Below are 26442 nucleotides of genomic sequence, written 5' to 3' on the forward strand. Positions count from 1 at the left end.
AGAACTGGAATAATTAGAGATCTCCTATGTAATAATAACTGAGGTGATAATCTGTACATCTGTGTTTTCTGAGATTTTTTAATAAAAACATACATTAGAGATTTTTGAATTTTCAAGATTTTGAATTATTAAAAAACTTGAAAATTGGATTTATTGGTACACTAGGATGCTGGGCATTTCAATTCAGAAATGGCTGGAGGGCCTCATGGTAATATAATAATATAATAATGATTAATAAAATAATTAATATAATGGCCTACTCTTTAGAATTGTAAAATGCTGTCACAGCTTTCCTTCATTGGCAGGGCCCCACCACTTCTTTAACTCCAGCCCTAAGTGCCCCTTTGCACCAGACTTAATATGTGACATGCCACTAATGAGAAATGTACTGTATAGTGATATTATTTTGGGTTTATTTACAGATATAAATGAGTGCCTGGAGAACAAAAACATCTGTGGTGCTAATGCACATTGCAATAACACTGTGGGAGAATACAAGTGTGTGTGTCACTCTGGATATCAGACAAAAGGAAACAAAACAGAATTTTGCCATAATGAAACATATACTAAATGTGAAGGTAAGTAAATAACCAGGACAGGAGCACAAAAAATTGTATAGTTCACAGGGAGATTGGATATCCCTCTCAAGCAGCAGAAGAAGAGATATTAATAAGATGATTTATCATTCAAAATTCGAGGGGATCCATTCAATTATTTGGGCCAGTGGCACAGGGGGTGTTCCACAGTCATCCATTGGAAAACATCAGTGATCAAAACAGCCCTGTCCATGTGTCAGATGGGCCTCATAACTTGCTCAACTGAGCATTTTTAGAACATGGTCTAATTGTTATGGCTCCGTTGCCAATTCATATGATCAGGACCAATTAAAGATAGACAGAGGCATTTTGTCTAATTTGGGAGCTGCCCTGTTGGACTCTTTTTGCCTTCCTCTAGGTCAGTTTGTAGAGTGTTGACTGAGGTTGATGTGACACGGGATGTTTTATCTACTCAAACAACCCCTTCCTCCCACCATTAATTTGGAGAACACTGAGAACCAGACATTGATGCCAACTGATGCCAACCAGACTTTGAATATATTTGCTACAATTGTGTCCTATATGCAATGAAATGCACAGGCAATTGCATCAATCTTAATGCATCTGTCACATTTACACCTGATATAACTCTCCCTGGCGAGTGCGATGACACTGGAATTTTGAAAAAATTCTGCATTGCGTGAAAATAAAACATGGGGATTGCATTCAAAGTTGTACTTTGTTCACTGCACTTGCAGACCTATATGATCCCTGTAATTTCTATGTCCAGAAACAGTTTTACAATATCAGTTATGTTGTGCTTGCAGATATAAATGAGTGTGATAGAAACACCCACAAATGTGGCGCTAACACAAAGTGTAAAAACAGAATTGGAAGCTACCTGTGTCAGTGTGAGCCTGGATATCTCATGGAAAACTTCTCAACTGAATTCACTCCCACCGATAATAAGGGGCATATTAAATGTGAAGGTGAGTAATAAAGGAATAACAGAACATAAATACCCAGGGAAGGCAATCTCTACAACTGTAACTGTGTTAGGGAAACACTGAGTGGTACTGGGGGTGAGATTTGGGGAGACTTTTCTGACCTGAGCACTTTAACTGCCCTTTGCTTTGGATATAATAACAGTTACTTTTATTGAACATCTGAAGGGATGTTAGGGGTGAAGTTGTTATACTGTATATATAATAGCTGATTAGATAATCTGTGTATCTATTCTAGTCTTTTGGATGGAGTAGGCAGACTGACTGTCAATACCATTGTTGTGTAATCAAAGTTATGATGATATTCTGTCCATTGCAAGGAGGATGAACTGGAATAATTAGAGATTTCCTGTGTAATGATAACTGAGGGGATAATCTGTACATCTATGTTTTTTGAGATTTTTTAATAACCAAGCATACAATAATAAATACATTCAAGATCTTTGAATTTTCAAGATTTTGAATTAGTAAATAACTTGAAAATTGTATCAGATCTGTACACCAGGATGCTGGGCTTTTCAATTCAGCAATTGCTGGAGGGCCTCATGGTAGACATCCCTGATTAGTATAATGGCCTACTCTTTAAAATTGTAAAATGCTGTCACAGCCTTCCTTCATTGCCAGGGCCCCACCACTTCTTTAACTCCAGCCCCAAGTGCCCCTTTGCATCAGTATTAGTGTGTGACATGCCACTAATGGGCAATGTACCATATAGTGATATTATTCTGGGTTTATTTACAGATATAAATGAGTGTCAGGAGAACCCAATCATCTGTGGTGCTAATGCACAATGCAAGAACACTCAGGGAGGATACAAGTGTGTGTGTGACTCTGGATATCAGACAAAAGGAAACAAAACAGAATTTTGCCATAATGAAACATATACTAAATGTGAAGGTAAGTATAAAACTAGGACAAGGACCAATGTGTATGGGGCACAGAGAGAATGTGAATCCATCTCAATGAGAACAGCAACGATCGTGAAGGAGTAATTTGTCTCTAATATAGCAGATTTTAGGCCAGGAAAGAATATTTGGCTGCCATGGCAGCTGGTCTATTGGATGCATTTTTTACTAGATCACTTTGCACACTGTTTTCTAAAGGATGAACTTGATGTCTTGTTGCAGCCAAATGTGCTATGTTAATGGAATAATATAAATAGTTTTGCTGAAAAAGTCATTTACAAATGCAGCTACTATTACAGTTGTGCAATTCAATCATGCTCCATGCACTTCCATATATTTGCACTAAATGCTAATGCACCTGCACCGGTTTGCTCTGATAAAGTGCACCTAATGACATGTGGAGCTACCAGCACTCATTAGTGGGTTGTGGCTATAGGAACACACATTATATTAAAGTATATAAAGTATCTAGTTTAGTGTGTAGGAAATTTCTTAATCCCCTTTGTGACAATTTTTTTGTGCAACCGCAGTTGCATTGGTTTTAAAGCATCAGGCATAATTGCTCTACCTATAAATCCATACATGGCTGCAGTTAAAGGAAAAAATGCTGCCGTTTGGAAAAAAACTTGGCAAATAGCACCCAGAATATGCACTTTTCACACTTTACTGCACTTGGTAACGGCACTTCTGGTGAAAGTCCTGCCATAGGATTATTATCAGAATAATAATTTGAGTTCCACTTCCTCAGGGGGCATTTGAATCATATGACCTGTAGGGATGCTGTGACCGATAGGCTATGTTATTTTACATTTACATCAACATTGGTTTTCATCTGCTGACAGACGTGTGTATTGATGCCCTGTATTGTCCTGCCACCTATACACAACACTTATATTCTAAGTCCAGTCAGAAGGAGCAACACTATATTCTGACCTTCAGACAATGTTCCATTCATGTAAAAATACATTTTCCAAGATTCAGCGGAATTAAGGCTCCTACAGACATATCTTCAGCACATGTCTGGACTGGAAGTCAAAATAGGCCCTGGCATTCTAAGTTCACACAGGCCCTAAAAGCCTCCCACCAGCCCACATTTGCAGAACCCACAGACAGTCAGTCCAGACCTGGTTCGATGCTTGGATGCACCTGTGTGTTTCACCATCCCTCTGGCTCTACATGTTCCTTGTGCACTGGACTGAATGTATACACATGCCGTGTGTGTGATCTCAGGTAGTGTATGATATGTGGGCCCACAGTGCAGCCTGAATAGTGTGACAATATTTTGTGTTTATTTGCAGATATAAATAAGTGTCAGGAGAATCCAAATATCTGTGGTGCTAATGCTGAGTGCAAGAACACTGTGGGAGAATACAAGTGTGTGTGACTCTGGATATCAGACAAAAGGAAACAAAACAGAATTTTGCCATAATGAAACATATACTAAGTGTGAAGGTAGTAAATAACCAGGACCACAAAAAAGTGTATGGTTCACAGGGAGATTGTATATCCCTCTCAAGCAGCAGAAGAGATATTAATAAGCTGATTTATCAATCAAAATTTGAAGGGGATCCATCCAATTATTTAGACCAGTGGCAAAGGGGGTGTTCCACAGTCATCCATTGGAAAACATCAGTGATCAAAACAGCCCTGTCAATGTGTCAGATATGCCTTAAAGTATTTTTACAAGGTCTAATTGTTATGGCTCTGTGTCAGAGCCGGGCCAGGCCGACCAGGTGCCCTAGGCAACCTGGCCTTTCTCGGTGCTGGCTGGGAATGCGCAAAATAGCGCTCGAGTGCGGATGCACATGCGCAATTCGATGTGAGCATGTGCAGAAGCGCAAATAGACCGGCACAGTAGAACAAAGTCGGGGAGAGAGGGGACTGGACATGGGATAGGCGTCAGAAAAGGTACATGCCTGGCACCCCCATAGCTTTGCACCCTAGGCACATGCCTACTCTGCCTACTCCTAGTTCCTGCCCTGCTCTGTGTGCATCAGCCCTGGTGTTTGCCATTTCATATGATCAGGACTGATGAAAGATGGACATAGGCATTTTGTCTGCTGATATTTTCTGCTGGACAGAAGTGGTTGACAAAATGCTCTTGCCTGCTTGTCACTATCCTGATCATATCAAATGACAAACACAGCCCTGTGTACTATAGCTCAAATAGTTAAAAAAAGGGAAGGGAAGAGATTATTCTCTCTGCCTCGTTTACAGCAGACTGTGATGTTAAATTGGGAGCTGCCCTGTTGGACTCTTTTTGCCTTCCTCTAGGTCAGTTTGTAGAGTGTTTACTGAGGTCAATGTCACACGGGATGTTGTATCCACTCAAATAACCCCTTTCTCCCACCATTTATCTCACTGGGAGATGAATGACAGTCAGACTCATTTATAAACTTCACGCAGAGCAGAATGATTTGCAAAGTGAACTTATTTGCCCTGTGTATCATATATAATAATATAATAATAATATTTATAAAGCTGGGCAAGTATTTAATGTGCTAACAGAATTGCAAATCTTAATTTGTGCTGCGATTGGCCTTCATTGCTTTTTAAATATGACATAATCACAAACTGCAAATATTTATGCTCATACTCTACATTCAAGTTACACCACATATTTGATCAATGCAGGAGAGTCGAGTGTCGATTTCCTGATTTGGAAAACTGGAGAGGCAGTTTAGACCCGACATACCCTGCAAAAATTGGACTTTCTTTGACAAAACCAGACAGGTGGCAACCATAATTCTGATGCATACAAAATGGCACCTGCCTGTGTAATGTGATGTGTGAATTACCAGACTGATGGAAACAAGATAAAATAATTTATATAGTTTAAATAAAGTTTGTTTTGCTTGACAAGATAGAACAGAATTTGGAATTATTTGTTAGGGTGGCAGGCCCCCTTTCAGTAGTGATGCCTCTATAGCCAGTAAGAATTGTACAATGTTAGCTGTTTATGTTAATTAGTCATTCCCTGTATTAAAAGGATAAGCCATGTATGTGTATGTAAAAAGAAGAAGAAAAATTTCCAGTGCACAGTTTGTCTTTAAAAATAAATATTGCAAATGATAAGATGTTAGTACCACAAATATGTAAGCTCAACTGCCACGTCAAGGCACCTCACTGTACGTAAGTCCTACACTACTGACATTCTAAATTTTAGTGTATTTAAAATCAAGTCCCCCAGCAAACAGTGTGACTGAGTAGTAAGACCATTGTATAATAATTCCCTGTTTTAATAGACAATATTTGGCTACAGTTTATACACCGATCACAGAGAAAAAACGCCAGCGTTCGGTCTCACCCACATTCTAGAGTTGACCAGCTGCTATAAATGATAAAAAGCCAACATTTGTACACAAAAAGAGAAAGAGAAAAATTGCCAATGCACAGTTTGCCTTTAAAAATAATTATTACAAAAGAAAAGAGAGAAAGATTTTAAATGCACTCCAAACTCTCTCTCTCTCTCTCTCTCTCTCTCTCTCTCTCTCTCTCTCTCTCTCTCTCTCTCTCTCTCTCTCTCTCTATATATATATATAGAAGAATTGTGCTTAAAAGAAATAGTGTTTCAGGCTGATTTATTGAATATTTCTGCAAAAACCCTAATAATCAGCAGCTAGCAAGTATATCAAAAGAGTGATAGACAGCACCTTCCATTGTTATGAATGTAGAAACAAATTAGTAGTGTGCACGGTCACAAAGCGTATAAGTATATCATAGAGAGAAAGTATGTCCCATAAATTGCACCTTCCCACTAAATCATTCTGAGAATCCCCAATAGGTTAAAACGTAACTTTTACTGCTAGTGATTAACATTAACCGAAAAAAAAGTTGTTAAAAGAAAACCTAGGAGAGAGAAGCTGGTATGACTCTTGGTCATCAGCTTCTAAACGGTAAACAAGATTCTACCTAGCCTGATACGGAACTGAAGCCTGTCTGTACTTGTGTGACTGTAGAGCTGTGATTGGCTGTCCCTCTCCTACTGTGCTTCTGGCAGGGACCGTTAGGACACGCCCACACAAGAGAATATTTATAGTGAGCTCCAATAAAGGGGCTATTTTTAAATATAATATTAATTTTATTGCACCATGTAAAAGCAACACCATATATTACACATAAATGCCTACAAAATTAAGTTTCATTTATCCTATATGTCTCCTTTAAGTATTTATTTGTTGTTTACAGAGACTCAGATCAGCTGCAGTTTTGCTCACAAAGATTCCTGAATATCAGATTTGTTTGTCTTGTCCATCATCATTTTGTGCAGTGATTTGTCTCATTTATTCGCTCCTGGAACGCTGCTCACTGCAAGTCCTTACATTAAACACGCTATAATTATAGAATATGACTGTGTATTCATTTTCTTTTCTTTCTCTAGCATTGTGTGAGATATATTTGCAAGAGCAAAACAAAACTCTGAGTTTTTGTAATCAAAAGGTGTGTAATTTAACAAGTTTATATGCAAATATTGTATATGTTTTTGTCTTTCTCTGTACAAAAATAATTGCAAGCTTTCAGAGCACACAGACCCCTTCCTGTGCTCTGAAAGCTTCCAATTGTTACTTATTCAATTAGCCAATAAAAGGTATCAGCAAACTTTACATTTTCTGCATTTTTTCAATGGCTGACAGGGTACAACATCTCAAAACTACAAAAATAATGGAATTTTCCAACATCAGGTAACAGATTTCTGTGGCCAACAGCCGTCTGAATCTGGTCAACAAATGACCCATTTCCCCATATGGGACCAGCTGGGATATCAGTAGAGTTGATTTGCTTTTTCTTTATTGAGTAGAAAACTCATACAGTATACAGTCATATGATGTAGATGCTGCCAGTTCTTCAATAAATGTATTCAACATCCAAATAGCACCTGTCAAATGTACAGTATCATATCACTTCAAGAATATCATATCCTATCAGGCCAAATGTCAAATAAAAAATTCTGAGCAGACATCTAGCATAAGAGGGTACTGAGCCCTGTAATCTAGTTGTTTAGACACGTCCCATCCCAAGTCCTTTAAGAAGATGAATTGTAAGCAATACAGCATATACAGTGATTTGTATATTAGGTCACTAACCAGTAACATTTTACATCTGGACTCCCCAACCAGTGGTGTAACTAGATGTTACTGGGCCCATCAGTAAATTGTTTTTCAGGCCCCCAAAATTTGTAAAGGTTGACTTGTTTTACCATTATTTATTGAAATTGTATATGAATTAAGGCCTTGTGGGGCCCCTGTACCTCCTGGGCCCCCCAACACCCACTGTGTTTTTTTGTTAAAACCACTCAAATTGCCTATTAATTCAAAATCTCAAAGGTTAGGATGTGTCAAATTTAAATATTGACAATGAAATATTGAGACAAGTGAACCCCAATATGTATTAAGTGTGTTACAAAAGCTTGCACTTGCACTGCACTTTATCTGCACCTGGAGGATCAAAGGCTGGACATCCCCGGTTGACAGTGTAAGTGCTAAAGCTTATCCCAACAATGTTTTCCAGAACCCTGAAAAGATGACTTACAATACAAATGTGGTATTTTTGTTTTTTCCCTTGGCCGGATAAACTCATATGAATTTTGACGCCTATTTTTAAAGTGTTCAAGTTGTAATGTTTACTACTGCAACACACTTTGAACGCTGGTATCAACAATGACAAAGCCTCGTTATTAGTGATGGGCGAATTTGCAGCGTTTCGATTCGCTGAAAAATTCCAGAATTTTGTCTTGTTTTTGATGTCGGCGTCCGTTTTTTAATGCCGGCGTCCGTTGTTTGGGTGAAATTTTTCGCGCCCGTTTCGCAAATTTATTTGCCAGCGGCGAATCGTGCAAATTCACCGTGAATTTGCGCCTGGCGAATAAATTCGCCCATCACTACTCTTTATAAAACTTCGACTTTTTTTCTGCTGAAGTCAAAGCAATGTCAAAATAGTTGTCAGCATAATAAAGAGCATTTTATCAAAGAAGTAAAATGTTACTAAAACCCATTTATTTCAAAAGCATTTCAACACCATCAAAAATATTGCCAATGGCGAATGAATATGAACTGGGACAATTTACTGACATCGGTGCTCTGTTACACCAGTGCAAAATACTGCAATCATAGTAAATGAAACATTTCTATTACAGCTAAAATGTTATAAATGTGCAGAACTGGAAATATAGGTATATTCAAAATTGAAGGTGTCTTAAAAAAGGTTCTTTGTGATTTTTGTACTTTTTTTTATTGTTATGGTATTCTATTCAGTTGTGCATTTTGCATCTATGCAGGTACTTGCTATACTTTTGAGTGCAATTAATATAAAAGCCTGTATAATGTGCGTGATATAACACAAGAACCCTTTTACCTTATATAAATTATAGGATTCCAGCTGTATTCTTCAGAGGTCCTCTTATCACCTTCTGGAATCTTTTTGCCAGAATAATAAAACCAAATTAGATATAAAGGTAAGTGTTTCGGTTGAGAAATTCAGTTTGGAGAAAGATGAATAAGATTAGTGATGGGCGAATAAATTTGGCAGACCCAAATTTGCAGTGAATTTCCTCATTTTGCCGCAATCTAATTCTCAAAACTGCGCTGAAAATCCGTCAGCGGGAAAAAAATTGCCACGTGTCAAAATTGTTCAGACACCCATTGACTTTAATTCATTTGGACAAAATAGTCGCGCATATAAAAATTGTCGCTTGCATCAAAATTGATGCGCGTCAAAATTATTTTGACGCCCATTGACTTCAATGCATTTCACAAATTTTTTGCAGTTTTGTGAATTTTTCAGCGAACCAAAATGACACAAATTCGCCCATCACTGGTTTCAGTAAATAAAAAACAGATTAAACATGGTGAAAATACTAGGAAATCCCACAAGGTCATTTATTTTCAGTTCTTCTCTATATTTGTCTACAGAACCTCACAAATTCTGCCTCTGGAATTCTCAGTGACCCTTCTTGGTCTAATCTCAGCTCTTCCAAAGTCAGTACTGTGGTAACTGGGCTCCTAGAGACTGTGGAATTATCAGTATTGAACTTATTTTCAAAAAATCCCAGCAACTGGAATTTCAGTACCCCTGAGCTAGGTATGTATGTTAGTAAGTATGTATGCATGTTTAACTTTATTTGAAGGGTAGCGCAGCGCTGTACACTATATAAAATTACAATATATATAAACGTACACAGAGGGAGGACAAGTAACATAATGACTGCATTGTGGCTGCAGGGGAGGCATAGGTATTTATAGCAGTGGACAGAACAGAGTTGCAGGTATTTAACAACAGTGAATCAGGATCAGATGAAGCAGTGAAGGAGGAGAGACTAGAATTGAGATAATTAGACAGAGAAGTTATATTAACAGTACAGGTGATACAAATCTGAATTTTTGGCTGGGGGTTAGCAAATGGGGGAGTATGTGAGATAGAAAAAGACATAATATGGTGAGCTGAAAGAGGAAAAGGATTGCTGTTAAATGCACTGAGGTTTTTAGTAAAGACTAGATTTACTGTAGGAAGTGGCCATCCTCATGGGTAGCTGTATTTACCGACTGCTGGAGATCAACTTTAGGGGCTTTAACAAAGTATAAAATTAGAGCTCAATGTAATAAAACTCCTCCACTTTCTGTTCATTCCTATGGGATCTTTAGAGGTGTAATTATTTAATGGTGAACTTGAATATACTGACAAGTATATTTATTAAGCAGCATTTTAAAGACTTCCCATTTTTTCTGTGTTTAACCCTGTGAAAAGCATTTCCCAGTTACTATGTTGCAGAGATGCCCTTATACTGTCAAAGTTTGCACGTCTAAAATTTTGGGTTTTAGTTACTCCCTTTTAGAATTGCCTTTGCAACAGAATCTCAAAGGAGACCATGTTATGATCACTATTCCCTAAATGCTCACCCACACCAATGCTAGAGATGAGTTCAGTATTATTAGTTATTACAAGGTCCAGAAGAGAGTTATTGCTAGTAGGTTCTTGAACGAGCTGAAATAAAAAGGTGTCATTCGACATATTTAGAAACCTGCCAGCCTTTTACCCCGGTCAATGTCTGGATAATTGGAGTTATCCGTAATTATAACATGACCTAGTTGTGAATCCGCTTCTATATGTAGAAGTAGCTGGGCTTCATACTTGTCACTTATACGAGGTGGTTTGTAATATACACCAATGATAATTTTCTTTGTAACCTTTTGCCCAGTTGAAATCTCTACCCAAAAGAATTTCACCCCCTTCCCAGTGCCTTCAATTTCTTAATTGTATGGCTTTAATTCAGGCTTTACATGCAAACACACTTCTCCATCCTTTTAAATCCCTTTGCCCCTCCTAACTCACCCGATTTTAGTGATACCAATTATATCATAATTTTTAGAGCATGCAATTAACTCCAGTTCTCCCATTTTACCTGAAAAACTCTGTGCATTTGCCAGCAAATTGGCCCTTAATCATAGGCTATATTATATATATATATATATATATATATATATATATATATATATATATATATATATATATATATATATATATATATATATATATATATATACCTAATTCACATAAAGCCAGCACCCTCCCTGCCTTTCTCATGTGCCCTCTGGGATGCACGGTCAATCTGCAATAAATTAACAGCAGTCCATGACCTCTTTATAGCTAAATCCCTTCACCTTCTTACAATCACTGAAACATGGCTCTCCCCCTCAGACACCGCTTCACCTGCTGCCCTCTGCTATGGAGGCTTCTCACTTAGTCACACTCCTAGACCAGATGGCCGTCATGGCGGTGGGGTGGGAGTTCTTCTCTCCCCCAAATGTAGGTTTCAAAATGTAACTACACCGACTTCTCTCTCCTTCACTTCTTTTGAAGTCCACAGCATACGTTTGTTTTCTCCAATCTCTCTGCGTGTTGCTGTCCCTATTCCACCTTCTTGGATCACTTTGCTGCCTGGATTCCATACTTTCTCTCCAGTGAGACACCTGCTCTCATTTTAGGGGACTTCAACATCCCCATTGACAACTCTGCTTCTGCTGCCACCTCTAAACTTCTCTCTCTAACAGCTTCTTTTGGTCTCTCTCAGTGGACCGACTCACCTACCCACATCGAGGGTCATGCTCTTGACCTTCTATTCTGCCACTCATGCTGCCCATCCAACTTAATTAACTCTCCCTACCCTCTGTCTGACCATCATCTACTCTCCTTTCAGATACTGCTTTCATCTGCACCTTCACAACCATCTCTCTCTACCCACAAACCTTAATGCCTTTGAACCACAACAATTATCATCAGTATCAGCACAATCCATATCTCATATTAATACTCTCTCCTGTCCCAATATGGCAGCTTCTCTCTATAACGATGCCCTTTCAACAGCACTTGACTCCCTTGCACCTTCTACCACCCGTCACAGCCGGCCAGCTACACCCCAACCCTGGCACACTAGTGTAACTCGGTACTTCAGAAGATGTAGTAGATCAGCTGAGCGACGGTGGAGAAAGTCACGAACTGATCCTGACTTCATCCACTTCAAATTCATGCTCTCCTGCTATAACCGAGCTCTATCATTAGCCAAAGAACAATACTTCTCTTATCTAATATCTACTATGTCCTCCAAACCACAGCAGCTGTTTGCCACATTTAACTCACTCCTATGCCCCCCTCCACCCCCTCCACCTATTAATGTTACCGCCCAAGACCTTGCTCATTTCTTTAATGAAATCTCTCATTAGGCTGAGCATACCGTCCGACAACAATCTCAGACCAACGTGCAGTCCACTCACATCTACTTTGCACTCCTTCACCCCTGCAACTCTAGATGAAGTTAGCAAACTCTAGCCAGCTCAAAACCCACCACCTGCTCCCTTGACCCCATACCCTCTCGCCCCCTCTATCCAATCTCTGATACACTCCCTCCTTACCCACCTATTTAATCTTTCACTCTCTACTGGTACCTTTCCATCATTATACAAACAAGCACTAATCACTCCTATCCTCAAAAAACCTTCCCTTGATCCCAGCTCTCCCACTAACTATCGACCGGTCTCCCTTCTTCCATTCGCATCCAAATTACTAGAAAGGCTTGTTTACAAACGCCTGATCCAGCATCTCACGCACAACTCCCTCCTCGACCCCTTGCAATCTGGCTTCCGCCCATCACACTCGACTGAAACTGCACTCACCAAAGTAACCAATGATCTTCTATTGGCAAAGTCTAAAGGTCATTATTTCATTCTAATCCTTCTAGATCTCTCTGCAGCCTTTGACACAGTTGACCACACACTCCTCCTTGACATTCTACACTCAGCTGGCATTCGGGACACTGCTCTTTCATGGTTTACATCCTATCTGTCTGACCGTTCCGTTAAAGTTTCCTTCTCTAACTCTACTTCTACTTCTTTCCCACTCTCTGTTGGAGTTCCTCAAGGCTCTGTTCTTGGCCCCCTGCTGTTCTCGCTCTATACTACTTCACTAGGAAAACTTATTCAGTCATTTGGACTTCAGTATCACCTTTATGCTGATGACACCCAACTCTACTTGTCTACTCCTGATCTTTCTAATTCTGTCCTTTCCCAAGTCACAGACTGTCTCTCTGCTGTCTCCTCCTGGATGTCACAGCACCACCTGAAACTGAACCTTTCTAAAACAGAACTCATTATATTTCCTCTAAGATCTTCCCCTATCCCTCAGATATCACTCACCGTAAACAACACCACCTTTCATTCCACCACACAGGCACGCTGCCTAGGAGTTATCTTAGACTCTCATCTGTCTTTTTCAAAATCTTGCCGTATTCAACTGCGCAACATTGCCCGAATACGACCCTATCTCAGTTCAGAATCAACTAAAACACTGATTCAGTCTCTCATCATCTCCTGCCTTAATTACTGCAACTTACTCCTCACAGGTATTCCACCTTTCACAACTCCAATCTGTTCTAAACGCGGCCGTTAGACCCATTCATCTAGCTCGCCGCTCAACATCAGCTGCTCCCATATGCATGTCCCTTCACTGGCTCCCAATCTCTTCTAGAATCAAATTCAAATTACTTACACTCACATTCAAGGCCCTTAATAATGAAACCCCTCCCTAAATTTCATCTCTAATCTCCAAATACACTCCTTCACGAAACCTACGCTCTGCTTCTGATCTTCGCCTCACTTCTCCTCTGATCACTTCTGCCCATTCTCGTCTACAAGACTTCTCTCGGGCTTCTGCTTTTCTCTGGAACTCTCTGCCACAAGCTGTCAGACTTTCTCCTTTCTTCCAAACTTTCAAGCGCTCCTTAAAGACCCATCTGTTTAAAGAGGCTTATTCAATGTACCTTAATTAATCATTGCTGTATCAAAAATGACAAAGTGTTTATATAATCCTAATGTCTCAATTGTACCCTAACCTTTTACTTTGTAAATTCTAATCTCTAGGTCCTTCTAACCCTATTGTACTCTGTAATCCTTGTTTTTTATCCAACATTTATTCCCTGTTTGCTATAACTGCAGTACTTCGTATCTTGACAGCGCTATATAAATAAATAATGATGATGATATATATATATATATATATATATATATATATATATATATATATATATATATATATAAAATTAGGGAGCCTATTTGCTAACATTCAAATTTCTATTTTTTTCTATTTATGTTAATGATGTCAACCTAAAGTTTCATACTATTTTCTTTCCAGATGGTGCTACCAAGGTGTCCCATAAAAACTGTTCTTTCGTAACCATAAATGTGGGACTCAACAGCATGCAAGTGTCATGTGAGCTCCTTCCTAAACCTGAAGGTCAGTGGGATTAAACATATAACATATAAAAACCTTATGGTTTAGCAGCACAACCATTTTTCTTTCTTTCTCTAGATGGTGCTGCCTTCATTTCATACAAGAACCTCAACTCCAGATTAAGTGGAAGTTTTCTCAAGTTATCAGAGGACCCTGAGGATAGCAGTACTGCAGTGGTTAATTCACAGGTGGTCACTGGAAGCATCACAAGCCAAACAAGGGAAAGACTTAAATATCCAGTCACCTTATACCTGAATAATCTGCAGGTCAGTGGCAGCAGGGTAAGACTGGGGGGGGCTGGGGCCACCAGGGCCCCCAACCGCAATGCCCCCTCTGGGGTCCCTGCTACAACCTTGCCCTAACAACCTGCCACCCCAGCAACAGTACCTGTACAGGAGACCTGGACAGGAGAGGTAGGTCAGGGGCATTGGTAATAGATTCCGCCAGGGATCGGGTCTGGGCTGGTGGGGCCCATGATTGCTTGGGTCCCCGGGTTTTTTTCCCAGTGTCCCACCGGCCCAGTCCAACCCTGAGTGGCAGAACTTTGCAGTATGCACTTTCTCTTAGAATAACATACTCATAGGGATATTCATCTGAAGGATGTCCTAGCTGTCACTTCTATGAAAGTACTGCAGTGGGATATCTTTAACAATAACTCAATAGAGCAATGTTTCCAAAAAGTCTATTCTTTCTTCTTCTGCCATATTTTCAGCAATATTTGTAAATGCTGCGGCTCATTTATAAGCTTCACGCAGGGCAGATTGGTTCACAGTGAATGTATTTTTCCTGCACCCGGTTATATTTATAAAGCTGAATAAGAGTGTGCAAACAGATTTGCAAATTAGTTTTTCACTCTGTGAATGTCTACAAGAGCTTTTTAAATATGGCAAAAACCGCAAATTTTCAATATTTACGCGCAAACTCTTCATTTGAATTACGACACAACTTTGGTGGCGGAGAAAATATTCGCAAAACAGTTTAGCAAATTGTGAATTTAAGTTACTTTCAATGCTATTTTCACGCACAACAACCTCGCACAGTGCCTGTACTCATGCAAAGACCAGTCTCATTTGTGAGCCATTTGCAAAAATGTATTCACAATGCGAATTGGCAAAAAAACGGAAAGACGGGCACATCAGTGCAATATTTTAGCGTTCAGGGAAAAAAGCATGGGCAAAACAAACATTTGCGAATAAATATGTGCTGCACAAACTTTATAAGTGACCCCCGGTATGTCTAATAAAATTACCTTAGAGGATGGTAATTGCCAGTGGATCACTATATTCCTCCTAGTCTCTGCCTTGTATGTTTGTGCAAGTTGCAAGTTTAGGTGTTTAGTAGAAAGAACACGTGTATGTGCGTGTGTGGGGGGGTTGTAGCAGTAACAATAACTTTATTTGTTTTTCTTTAAGGCCCCAGACTCCTCTCAGATATCCGTGTGTGTGTTCTGGGATCCTAAACTGAGTGGATGGTCACAGAGAGGTTGTAACATCACATTGTCTAATGTCTCCCACACTCTCTGCTCCTGTGATCATCTCTCCACCTTTGCTGTCATCATGGCTCCCTGTCATATAAAGGTAACTTCATTTCACAGATTTTGTCTTACGTTTTAGAAGCAGAAGCATAAATTCTGTGTCCTACTAACAACAACCATCCAAACATTAAGGATACCACTCTGTCACTCTGCATTTCTTTTATATCTCTCTCCAGTAACAGAGTAAATTCTTCAAATACTTTAAGGGATCCTGTCATCGGAAAACATGTTTTTTTCAAAACGCATCAGTTAATAGTGCTACTCATTTCAAGCAACTGTGTCGAGTAAATTGACACTATTCAGGGTGATAAATAATGGCCAGAGTATCCAATGCTTCTTACTTCATACACTGCTTCAGCCTCCAACCACATCCATCTAGCACTGCAGTATTTAAAGGGATCCTGTAATCGGAAAACATGTTTTTTCAAAACGCATCAGTTAATAGTGCTACTCCAGCAGAATTCTGCACTGGAATCCATTTCTCAAAAGAGCAAACAAATTATATTCAATTTTGAAATCTGACATGGGGCTAGACATTTTGTTAATTTCCCAGCTGCCCCTGATCATGTGACTTGTGCCTGCACTTTAGCAGAGAAATGCTTTCTGGCAGGCTGCTGTTTTTCCTTCTCAATGTAACTGAATTTGTCTCAGTGGGACATAGGTTTTTACTATTGAGTGTTGTTCTTAGATCTACCAGGCAGCTGTTATCTTGTGTGGTTACCTTCCCATTGTTCTGTTGTTTGGCTGCTGGGGGGGAAAGGGAGGGGGTGATATCACTCTAACTTGCAGTACAGCAGTAAAGAGTGATTGAAGTTTATCAGAGCACAAGTCACATGACTTGGGGCAGCTGGGAAATTGACAATATGTCTAGCCCCATGTCAGATTTCAAAATTGAATATAAAAAAATCTATTTGCTCTTTTGAGAAATGGATTTTAGTGCAGAATTCTGCTGGAGCAGCACTATTTACTGATTCATTTTGAAAACATTTTTTTCTCCATGACAGTATCCCTTCAATAAAACCACATGTGCCAGTTGATATAAGAAACCATTATTCTTCCTGAGCACTGATTCTGTTTTTGGCGAGACCATGACAAATTTCTGGGCCTGGGGAAAGCTCTTAAATAAAGTTGTTTTTTTTTTAAATGAAGACACAAGTTAACAGACGATATATTACCAGCGTCTTAAAGTTGTGAATTGACACTTATATGAATTTTTCTGTTGTAACTATCTTCTGGGTCCCTTCAAAGGTCACAGCTTGTAATAAATAGAAAAACATCTCTATTTACATTTTTGGTTAATTTTACAGTACAGAACTGTTATCCAGAATGCTCGGGACCTGTTTTCCAGGATAATGGATCTTTTTGTAATTTGGATCTTCATACCTTAAGTCTACTAGAAAATAATCTAAACATGAAATAACCCCAATAAGTGGGTATTGCTTTGAATAAAGATTAATTCTATCTTGGTTGGAATCAAGTGCAAGGAACTGTTTTATTATTACAGAGAAAATGGAAATAATTTTAAAAAATTTGGATTATTTTATTATAATGGAGTATATGATAGAAAGCCTTTCCATACCTGTGCTAAAGTATGCCAACAAGTATATCACAAATAGAAAAATTTAAAAATTCTTGCCTACAAGCCACCATTTAAGTGACCAGATTCAAAAAGCCTGTACACTGATGAATGATAAATAATTTAATAATCATGTGTACATCCAGGTGCAACAAAAACAGAAAGCATTTATTTCCATCATAAATTATTGTGATGTCTTTTGTGAACAGGTTTTAGTTTTAATTTTTCATTCAAATTTGCAATCTTTTTTTGTTCAATAAAGCTCAAATTTTCAAGTTCCAAGCAAACTGAGGTTTAATAAACTCAATTTTATTCAACATAGTGCATGTTTAAGGAATGCTAGGCTGAGTGAGGTTCATCTTTTCTAAAGAAATGTGTTTGAAGCAAAGCAGGGAGACTGGGAGTAAAGGTGGCCATATGCAATGTCGCCAAACAAGCGGATCTCTCTCCGATATGTCCACTTGAGGTGGGCAATATTGGGCTGATCCAATGGTGGGCCCTAGGGCCCAACGATTGGATCCTAACAAACGGGAACGGGCTGTCGATCAACGAACAGATGCGGCCGCGATCCGACAGGATTTTTAGTCCCATCCGATCGAGATCTGGCCGACTTTCGGCCAGATCTCGATCAGGGAAGCCCATCGGGGGGCCCCCATACACGGGCCAATAAGCTGCTGACTCGGTCTGTCGGCAGCTTTTATCAGCACGTGTATGGCCACCTTAAGTCTGATGGAAACTGGAAGGGGTTTTTGATTGATTGGATATGTGGTGGGCAGGATCAAATACCAGGCCTTGGTAGAAGGGATGATAGTCAAGTTGTTCATAGTAATAGATATTTGTGTGATGATATGGATACTGGAGGAGAGAAGGAGGACGATTTAAGCCTTAAACAAGTTTAAGGTAATGCTGGGATATCCAAGGTAAATTATATGAAAAAAACAAAACAAAACAATTATTTAATATCAAAAGCAAAATATTATAGAGTATAGTATACTATAGTAAGTTATTAAGTATACTGTATATCTACATCTATATATAAATATATAATGCCTTGTTACCTATATACTATATATACTGTAATGCCTTGTTACCTAGACATAATCAAAGGGTGCATTCTCTTACCTTGATGCAGTGCACAATTACTAGTTTTTTTTCCCATAATGCAGCGTTCTTTCCCCCCAGAATTGCGGGTGCAACGCTTGGTGCTGCTTTGCTGCATCAACCCCAATTGCGTCTGATTTGCCAAAATAGACCCATATGAATGTGTGTTTTGTTGCAAATCAGGTGCAGTTGTGTTGGCTATTTTCCAATCTGCCTTGCATCATAACTGGTGTTCGACATACAAGTGATATCTGTCGGCAGTTCTCTAGGCAGAAAGGCGCTTATTATCATATGTCATGAAGGGATCCCTGGAGCTACTGCCTGGTCAGGAGGTGGCAATAGCTCCAGGGTTCCCCTGCTATAATCGGAACAGCAGAGCATCATTTTGAACAAAAGGCAGGATGGACTGAGCGGTGTCAAGTAGAACTATACAGAAGTGCTTAGAGTGCATTTTGATGCAAATACCTTTCATGAAAGTGGTTTTATATGCAAATCACTGTGTGCAAGCTGCAAATTGTGCTTGTGAACATAAATGACCACTCGTCTTTAAATGATGACGTCACTGAATGTTGATAAAGTAACTGAATGTCATTTTATATTCTTCTTATACTGTTTCTCTTCAACAGGAAGATCATGGCCTTCACCACATCTCACGCATCGGTCTCAGTGTATCTCTTCTCTGCCTCTTTCTATCTCTTGTCACATTTCTCCTGTGCCGTTCCCTGAGGAGCACTCACACCTCCATGTTAATAGCACTGTGTGGTTGCCTCTTTCTGGGGCAGCTGATCATATTGTTTGGCCTACAACAAACTCGTTTTACAGTAAGTGATTAAGCCTTATTTTTTCATCACAAGTTCACTGGTTGTCAAAAAACAAAAAGGCAAGGAGAAATATAGATTTTTCCATAAGGCAAAATATTCATTTAGGGTTCAAATCCTTTTGTGAGACCAATACACCTGACCTTTATAATTTCCTGTAAAGTGGTGGCTACACACATTTGAAGCAAATTCCTAGTCTTGTAACCTGAACCATGTGGCGAATGATGGGTGCACTTACATTATTACTATAACATACCCTGGTGGTCTAGTGGGCCGTCACGTGGTGCTGCCTCCTCTTCTGGTGCCGGGGTTTCCTAAGGTGCGCGTGGGTGTGATTCTATCTTGTTCTCATTCTGGTTTTGATTCTTGCCTGCCTGACTATTCCGATATTAACCCTTGCCTACCTGACTATTCTGAACTCTGCCGATATTAACCCTTGTCTACCTGACTATTCTTTGAATACTGCCTGTACCAACCCCGGCATGATTGACCTTGCTTAAACTCCACCAGTATCGACTACTGTCTTTCTGACCCTGCTTGAGCTCTGCCTGTACCGACACCAGATCAGATATGGCTGAAAAAAACTCCACCAAATTCAACCTGGTCTTCAAGAGAGTCTTGACTTTTAGTTTATCCAACTGAAGGCAAATAATATATACAGCTGAAGCTGGTTTGTGAGTTCGCTAGTAAACAGCTCTTATAACCATCCCTTGCTGCATCTGTTCCCACCTCAGACCAGGGGGCAGCAACTCTGTAATAAAGGCCTATATACAGTAAGTCTGGCTCTCCCAGCTCTCTTTGTTTGGTTATAAAGTCAGTCAACTTGGTAATTGAATGTTTCTCTGCAATTTACTCTCTAATCTGGTTTGTCCCTGGAACTGCTTAGACTCGTTCTGTCATTAGTGTCCCTCCTCGTCCTATATGCATCTCTAGTTAACCCTCCCTCCTGTTATATAAGCCAGACTCTGAAGTGGGAACAGAAGGTTTAATGTGTTAAAATGTATGGCTCACTGTGAAGAGACTAGGGATGTCGCGGACTGTTCGCCCGTGAACTAATTCGCGCGAACATCGGCCGTTCGCGTCCGCCGAATGTTCGCCAACGTCGCGCGGCGTTCACCAATTTGGGTTCGCCTTAGCTGGCGCTTATTTTTGACCTCTCACCCCAGACCAGCAGATACATGGCAGCCAATCAGGAAGCTCTCCCTCCTGGACCACCCCCACACCCCCTGGACCACTCCCCTTCCATATATAAACTGAAGCCCTGCAGCGTTTTTTCATTCTGCCTGTGTGTGCTTGGAAGAGCTAGTGTAGGGAGAGAGCTGTTTAGTGATTTGAGGGACAGTTGATAGTAACTTTGCTGGCTAGTAATCTACTTGATACTGCTCTGTATTGTAGGGACAGAACTCTGCAGGGATTTGAGGGACAGTGAGTTTAGGTTAGTTAGCTTTGCTGACTAGTAATCTACCTTCTACTGCAGTGCTCTGTATGTAGCTGCTGTGGGCACTGCTTCTGATCTCATCTGCTGACTGCTGTAATAACCCAATAGTCCTTGTAAGGACTGCTTTTATTTTCTTTTTTGTTTTTTTACTTTGCTACTATAAGAGCCCAGTGCTATTAGTCTAGCTGTGTTGGGGAGTGGGACTGGTGTGCTGCTCCTCCTAGTAGTTCACCACTACCAGCACCAACCAGAGTCAAAATTGTTACAAAGTATCTTATTTGCACCTGTTAGCTGTTCTGAGCTCTCTGCCAAAAGCTAATTAAGTTAGAAACTGTTTTTTTTCTGGCTGTTCAGTTCAGAGAAAAGAGGGACTGGTGTGCTGCTCCTCCTAGTAGTTCACCACCACCAGCACCAACCAGAGTCAAAATTGTTACAAAGTATCTTATTTGCACCTGTTAGCTGTTCTGAGCTCTCTGCCAAAAGCTAATTAAGTTAGAAACTGTTTTTTTTCTGGCTGTTCAGTGCAGAGAAAAGAGGGACTGGTGTGCTGCTCCTCCTAGTACTTCACCACCACCAGCACCAACCAGAGTCAAAATTGTTACAAAGTATCTTATTTGCACCTGTTAGCTGTTCTGAGCTCTCTGCCAAAAGCCAATTAAGTTAGAAACTGTTTTTTTTCTGGCTGTTCAGTGCAGAGAAAATAGGGACTTTCCAGTACAAAAGAGGGACAGGGGGTTGAGTGGTCAAAAGAGGGACAGTTGGGAGGTATGCAAGTGCCACCTAGCTGTGTGAGCTTTTTCACATTCTGTCTAAATAACAATAATAATTCCGTGTCCGTAAACATCACCTGAGTGATGTTTTTACAGCAGCAATAATATATTCTGTATCCACTACTGTATACGTTGCCCTTGCAGGCATTGTTTGCCCAGTCTTTAACCAAGTGCCACCTAGCTGTGTGAGCTTTTTCACATTCCGTGTCCAGAAACATCACCTGAGTGACGTAGTGTGATTTCTGCCCTTTACAGCACAAAACGCAGCGCTGTGTCAACAATGTATTTTTCAGATACATTTTTGCCCTTGATCCCCCTCTGGCATGCCACTGTCCAGGTCGTTGCACCCTTTAAACAACTTTAAAATAATTTTTCTGGCCAGAAATGTCTTTTCTAGCTTTTAAAATTCGCCTTCCCATTGAAGTCTATGGGGTTCGCGACGTTCGCGAACCGTTCGCATTTTTGGACGCAAGTTCGCGAACATTTTTTCCGCCGTTCGCTACATCCCTAGAAGAGACGCTGCTCTCCTCAAGTACAACGCATAATACTTAGGGGCATATATATTGAAATGTGAAATTAAAGTTTACCACAGAAAAACTAATTTTCACCCATTCTCTATTCATTCCTATGCGTATTTAATAAATGGTGATCATAAGGTATCATAAGGTTACTTCTTATCATATAAAATTAGTCATTCTTTGCAAGATGAAGTCTGCTCTATCCTACATAGGATTGTTTTCTATAGTGCATTGAATACCTCCTTGGTTTGACTTTCTTTGTATATATCTCCAAATCCCTTCTCCTTCCTAAACATCTCTTTCCCTGTGTCTCGCAGATACTCTGCTCTGTCATTGCTGGTTGTCTCCACTTCATTCTCCTCAGTGCTTTCTGCTGGATGACTCTGGAGAGTGTTCTTCTCTTCCTCACTGTGCGAAACCTGGAAGCAATGAACTACTTGACATCCCAACGATCTCACTTCCCAACTGCCTGCTTCATTGGGTTTGGGGTTCCTGCAGTCATAGTCGCCATCTCAGCAGCAGTTCGTTCTGAAGGATATGGTACAGGTAAAAGGTAAATACTATGAAAAGGATATGTTGTTATTATTACTATATTACTGAATGTAGTGATATAGTTACCTTTATTAAAAAGTACAATACAGGTGCAGTTTTATCATTGTGTAATTCTTCCCTATGGATATGGACACCTGGGAAAGGTAAATTAAATTGGTGAGTGGTGCCACATTTTCCTCCAAAAAGTAACACTGGTCCAGAGAAAAAACTCTGGATTCAATGAGTGTTCTTATCACCCCCCCCCATTAGATCTACCTTTAATATATGTGGTAGAGTGACCAAAACAATGTGGGAAAAGATGTGTTTTCCCTTTAAGTTCACCATAATAGGAGAGGTATTCACCAGGAAGGTTGTTAATAAACCAAGAATAGGTTCTCTGTTTAAAGGCTTTGGTTGCCAGGTCCTGGAAGCTGGAGTATTCTGGAAAGAACAGGCAAGCCATGTACTCCGATCCAGTAGTCCAGCTCATGGATTGGAGCTCACCTTCCACAGGAAGGCTGTCCTGTGGAAAGGTATTTAGTTCTAGTGGGCCTGTTAGGAATCTGGCTCAGAGCAGGAAGGACACCTGTCTGTGTGAGGAACTCCCAGAGGGGCTGGGGGTGCCATTTGCCACTGCAAGGTGCAGAGAGAGGAGACCGAGTGACATAGTCTGTCTGACTGAGAAAAGCCAGGAGGCTGGTCAATCCCCCAGGAGATTTGTGAGTACAGGCGTGACCCCAATACAAATGTTTTCTTACTGGTAGTCCATGATGGGCCCAGTTTAGTAAGGGAACTCTTTATGTGTGAAGTTAGAGCCCAGTGGGCAGGATTTATTTTTATGATTTGTTTTGTATCCTGAAATGGTCACCCCTGTGTGTAAATAAACTGCCTTAAAAAGGAGAAAAGTGTCTGCTGTGGATCCCGCTGCTTACATATAATACCACACTTAAATGGAACTAATATACTGTACCTGAACACTGCAAGTCTCTATATAATTATATCACATAAAACAGCCCATATATAAAACAGTTTCATATCAATGTTTGTGTGACATTGGACTATTCCCTGTAGATATGTTTCCATGGGGATTTATTACCATCAATCACATCTAGAGACATTTATAGTCTAAGGCAACACAATTTCAACTTTTGTGAAAAAAGATTTCAAGAGACTCAAGGTCTAATGTGGTCTTCTGCCTTAACAGCTGTAAGAGTTTGGGTAGCTGGGATCAGTTTTCCTGGGGTAACACAGCCCACGGCACAAGCACAACTCAATCCCTCTCACACAGGCAGCTTTCCTGTGTCTTTTCCCCAGCCAGGAACTCTCCACTCTGGCTTGAGCTGCCTCTTTAATTAACCACCTGAAATACATCAGTACAACTCAAAACACCCGGGCTGGACTAGCAGTCCCGGAACCACTCTGTTAGGAACCTGGGGCATAAATAAGCTCTGTCCTGGACTTTCCCAGGTATCCTAGTAGTGACCTTACCACACAGCCTATTGAATCGGTCCAGTATTATCCTTTACTGACCGAAAGGGGTAGCTCACAGTGAAGTTCTTTTCTTTGTTTTCATCTGTTAAATGGGGGTCACTAATGATGGCAGCCAAAAAAAAACTATTGCTCTGTGAGGCTACAATTTTATTGATATTGTTACTTTTTGTTGTTTTCTGTTCAGGCCCTCTCCTAATAATCTCCCATTTTCCTATTCAAATCACTGTTTGGTTGCTAGAATAAATTTCAAACTAAAGAGCTGCTGAACATAAAGCTAAATAATAGTGATGGGCGAATTTATTCGCCAGGCGCGAATTTGCGCGATTCGCCGCCAGCGAATAAATTCACGAAACGCCCGTGAAAATTCGGGCGAAAAAATTCGGCGTCAAAAACGAGACACCGGCGCCGTTTCGTGAATTTTTCGCCATTTCGCAAATTTCGCGGGAAATTTGCGAATTTTCCCGTGAAGCAAAATCACGCAAATTCGCCCATCACTACTAAATAATTCAAAACCACGAAAAATACAAAGTGAAGTCCAACTGTGAATTGTCTCAAAATATACGAATGTCTACATCATACTAGAATTTTAATTAAAATCTGAACTACCCCATCCGGTTTGCATTTCTCTAACTTGTAAGATCTAGGACCCTAATAAGGACCCAAATACTAGAAAGACAGCAGTATATGTAAATGAACATGTATGAGATGTTGTGTCATATTTATACAAGGCACAGGGAATGATGTGATTCTTTGTTTTGTTCCTCTTAGTTGTTGGCTCAATCTAAGTGTCATTTGGAGTTTCCTGGGCCCAGTTTGTGTGTTCATCACTGTAAGTTCTCAAACTCTGTTTAAATCAGCTTTAATATCTCTCTTCTATTACCACTGGTCATTATATAAAGGGAAATGCTGCCAAAAGTTTAAATGTATTAAAATGGTTTGTCTGACATGTCTCATTCTTACATCCAGTTGATCCTTATTACCTTTTCATTCCTTTACTTGTTAACAACAAATTCTCTACCTATTGATTTTTTGAATTCCAGTTAAAAGGACTGTGGGACAAATCTGCTCTACGAATCAGTTTAATTTATTTAGCGATATTGTGTTTTTAATGTCGCTCCAAATTTATGTGAAAACATCACTTATTAAATTGTTCTAAACCCAAAACTTAAATCTACCAGAAACCTCTATCTGCTTTAAATAAACAATTAATTTTATTACAAGAAGAATCATTATTAGGGATGTAGCGAACTGTTCTGCGGCGAACTAGTTCGCGCGAACTTCGACCGTTCGCGTCCGCCGAATGTTCGCGAACGTTTGGGAACGTTTGCATTTTGAGTTCGCGTTCGATTCGAATACAAATCGTTCGACCATTCGAATTCCTTCGACCGCTAAAAATCGAACGATTTCCATTCGTTCGAACGATTGTAAGCATTCGATCGAATGAAAAGCATTCGATCGAATGGCTTCGATCGTTCGATTCGAATGAAAATCCTTCCATAGAACGATTAAAATCCTTCGATCGTTCGAATCGAACGATTTTAGCGGGTGTTCGAAGTTCGCGAACTGTCCGCGAACGTTCGCATTTTTTGCCGGTGTTCGCGAACGGCGTTCGCGAACACCAAATCGGCAGTTCGCTACATCCCTAATTATTATGCCATCTTTCCATTTTATATTGAATTGAATTTGATCTTTATATACACTGTGAGCCTTCTTAAAACAGAAGGCAGTTGGGAACCTCATGCCACACACATGTATTTATTAGATATCAGCTCATGCACTACCCTAGAGGGCTGATTATCACATAATATACATCTAAGAAATCCTTTGGTAGGTTTGGCCATAAAACATGTTTTAACCAAGGGCCCTCTAATTGGGCACCTCTTTTTTTAATATAGATTTTCCTAAAACATTTATATATTTTTGTCCTTGCATATCTTAACGCCAACATATTTCTCTTCAGCACTCTTTCTTTTATTCTTTCTTTTTAATTTAGATAAATACCACACTCCTGATTTTGACAATCAGGCTACTTCGAGTAAAGCTAGCATCTCTGAACAAAAATGTCTCCAGTCTAAAAAACACACGGTGAGTACTAAATATAGGGGCAAATTCACTGATTCGTAGTTGTGCCAGCGTCCGCTTCACCGCACTTCGCCAGGCGTATTTTCGCCAGCGTTACGCAAATTCACTTAAATCCGAAGTTGCGCTCAGGGGAAGCGTAAGGTTGTGAAGTTGCGCTAGCGTTAATTCGCCAAGCAAAGCAAAGTTACGGTAGCGATGCTTAATTTGCATACGGCGCCAAATTGAAGTTACAATGGAGGTATATGTAGCAGCACTACACAAGCCTGGGAAAACTTCAAAACATCAAATACAATTTTTATTTTGCCTTACACATGTGCCCACTGTATAGTTAAGGTGCCATGAGTCAGGGAATGTAGGGGGGAA

General features: G+C 40.0%; 1 protein-coding gene across 1 annotated transcript in view; it reads left to right on the plus strand.

Moving 5' to 3' along the window:
* The window catches only part of LOC108705157 (adhesion G protein-coupled receptor E1), a 58780-nt gene that overhangs the window by 9358 nt on the left and 22980 nt on the right, over positions 1-26442 (plus strand). Inside the window, exons 4-16 of the mRNA XM_041587774.1 lie at positions 423-578; positions 1364-1525; positions 2282-2437; positions 3744-3805; positions 8813-8896; positions 9354-9522; positions 14122-14223; positions 14299-14486; positions 15633-15797; positions 19058-19252; positions 22293-22528; positions 24766-24826; positions 25991-26082. Of these exons, the coding sequence (XP_041443708.1) occupies positions 423-578; positions 1364-1525; positions 2282-2437; positions 3744-3805; positions 8813-8896; positions 9354-9522; positions 14122-14223; positions 14299-14486; positions 15633-15797; positions 19058-19252; positions 22293-22528; positions 24766-24826; positions 25991-26082 (1828 nt within the window). The remainder of the gene's footprint in view (positions 1-422; positions 579-1363; positions 1526-2281; positions 2438-3743; positions 3806-8812; positions 8897-9353; positions 9523-14121; positions 14224-14298; positions 14487-15632; positions 15798-19057; positions 19253-22292; positions 22529-24765; positions 24827-25990; positions 26083-26442) is intronic.

The sequence above is a fragment of the Xenopus laevis genome, chromosome 3S (genome assembly GCF_017654675.1).
Source record: "Xenopus laevis strain J_2021 chromosome 3S, Xenopus_laevis_v10.1, whole genome shotgun sequence".
NCBI classification, from domain to species: domain Eukaryota; kingdom Metazoa; phylum Chordata; class Amphibia; order Anura; family Pipidae; genus Xenopus; species Xenopus laevis.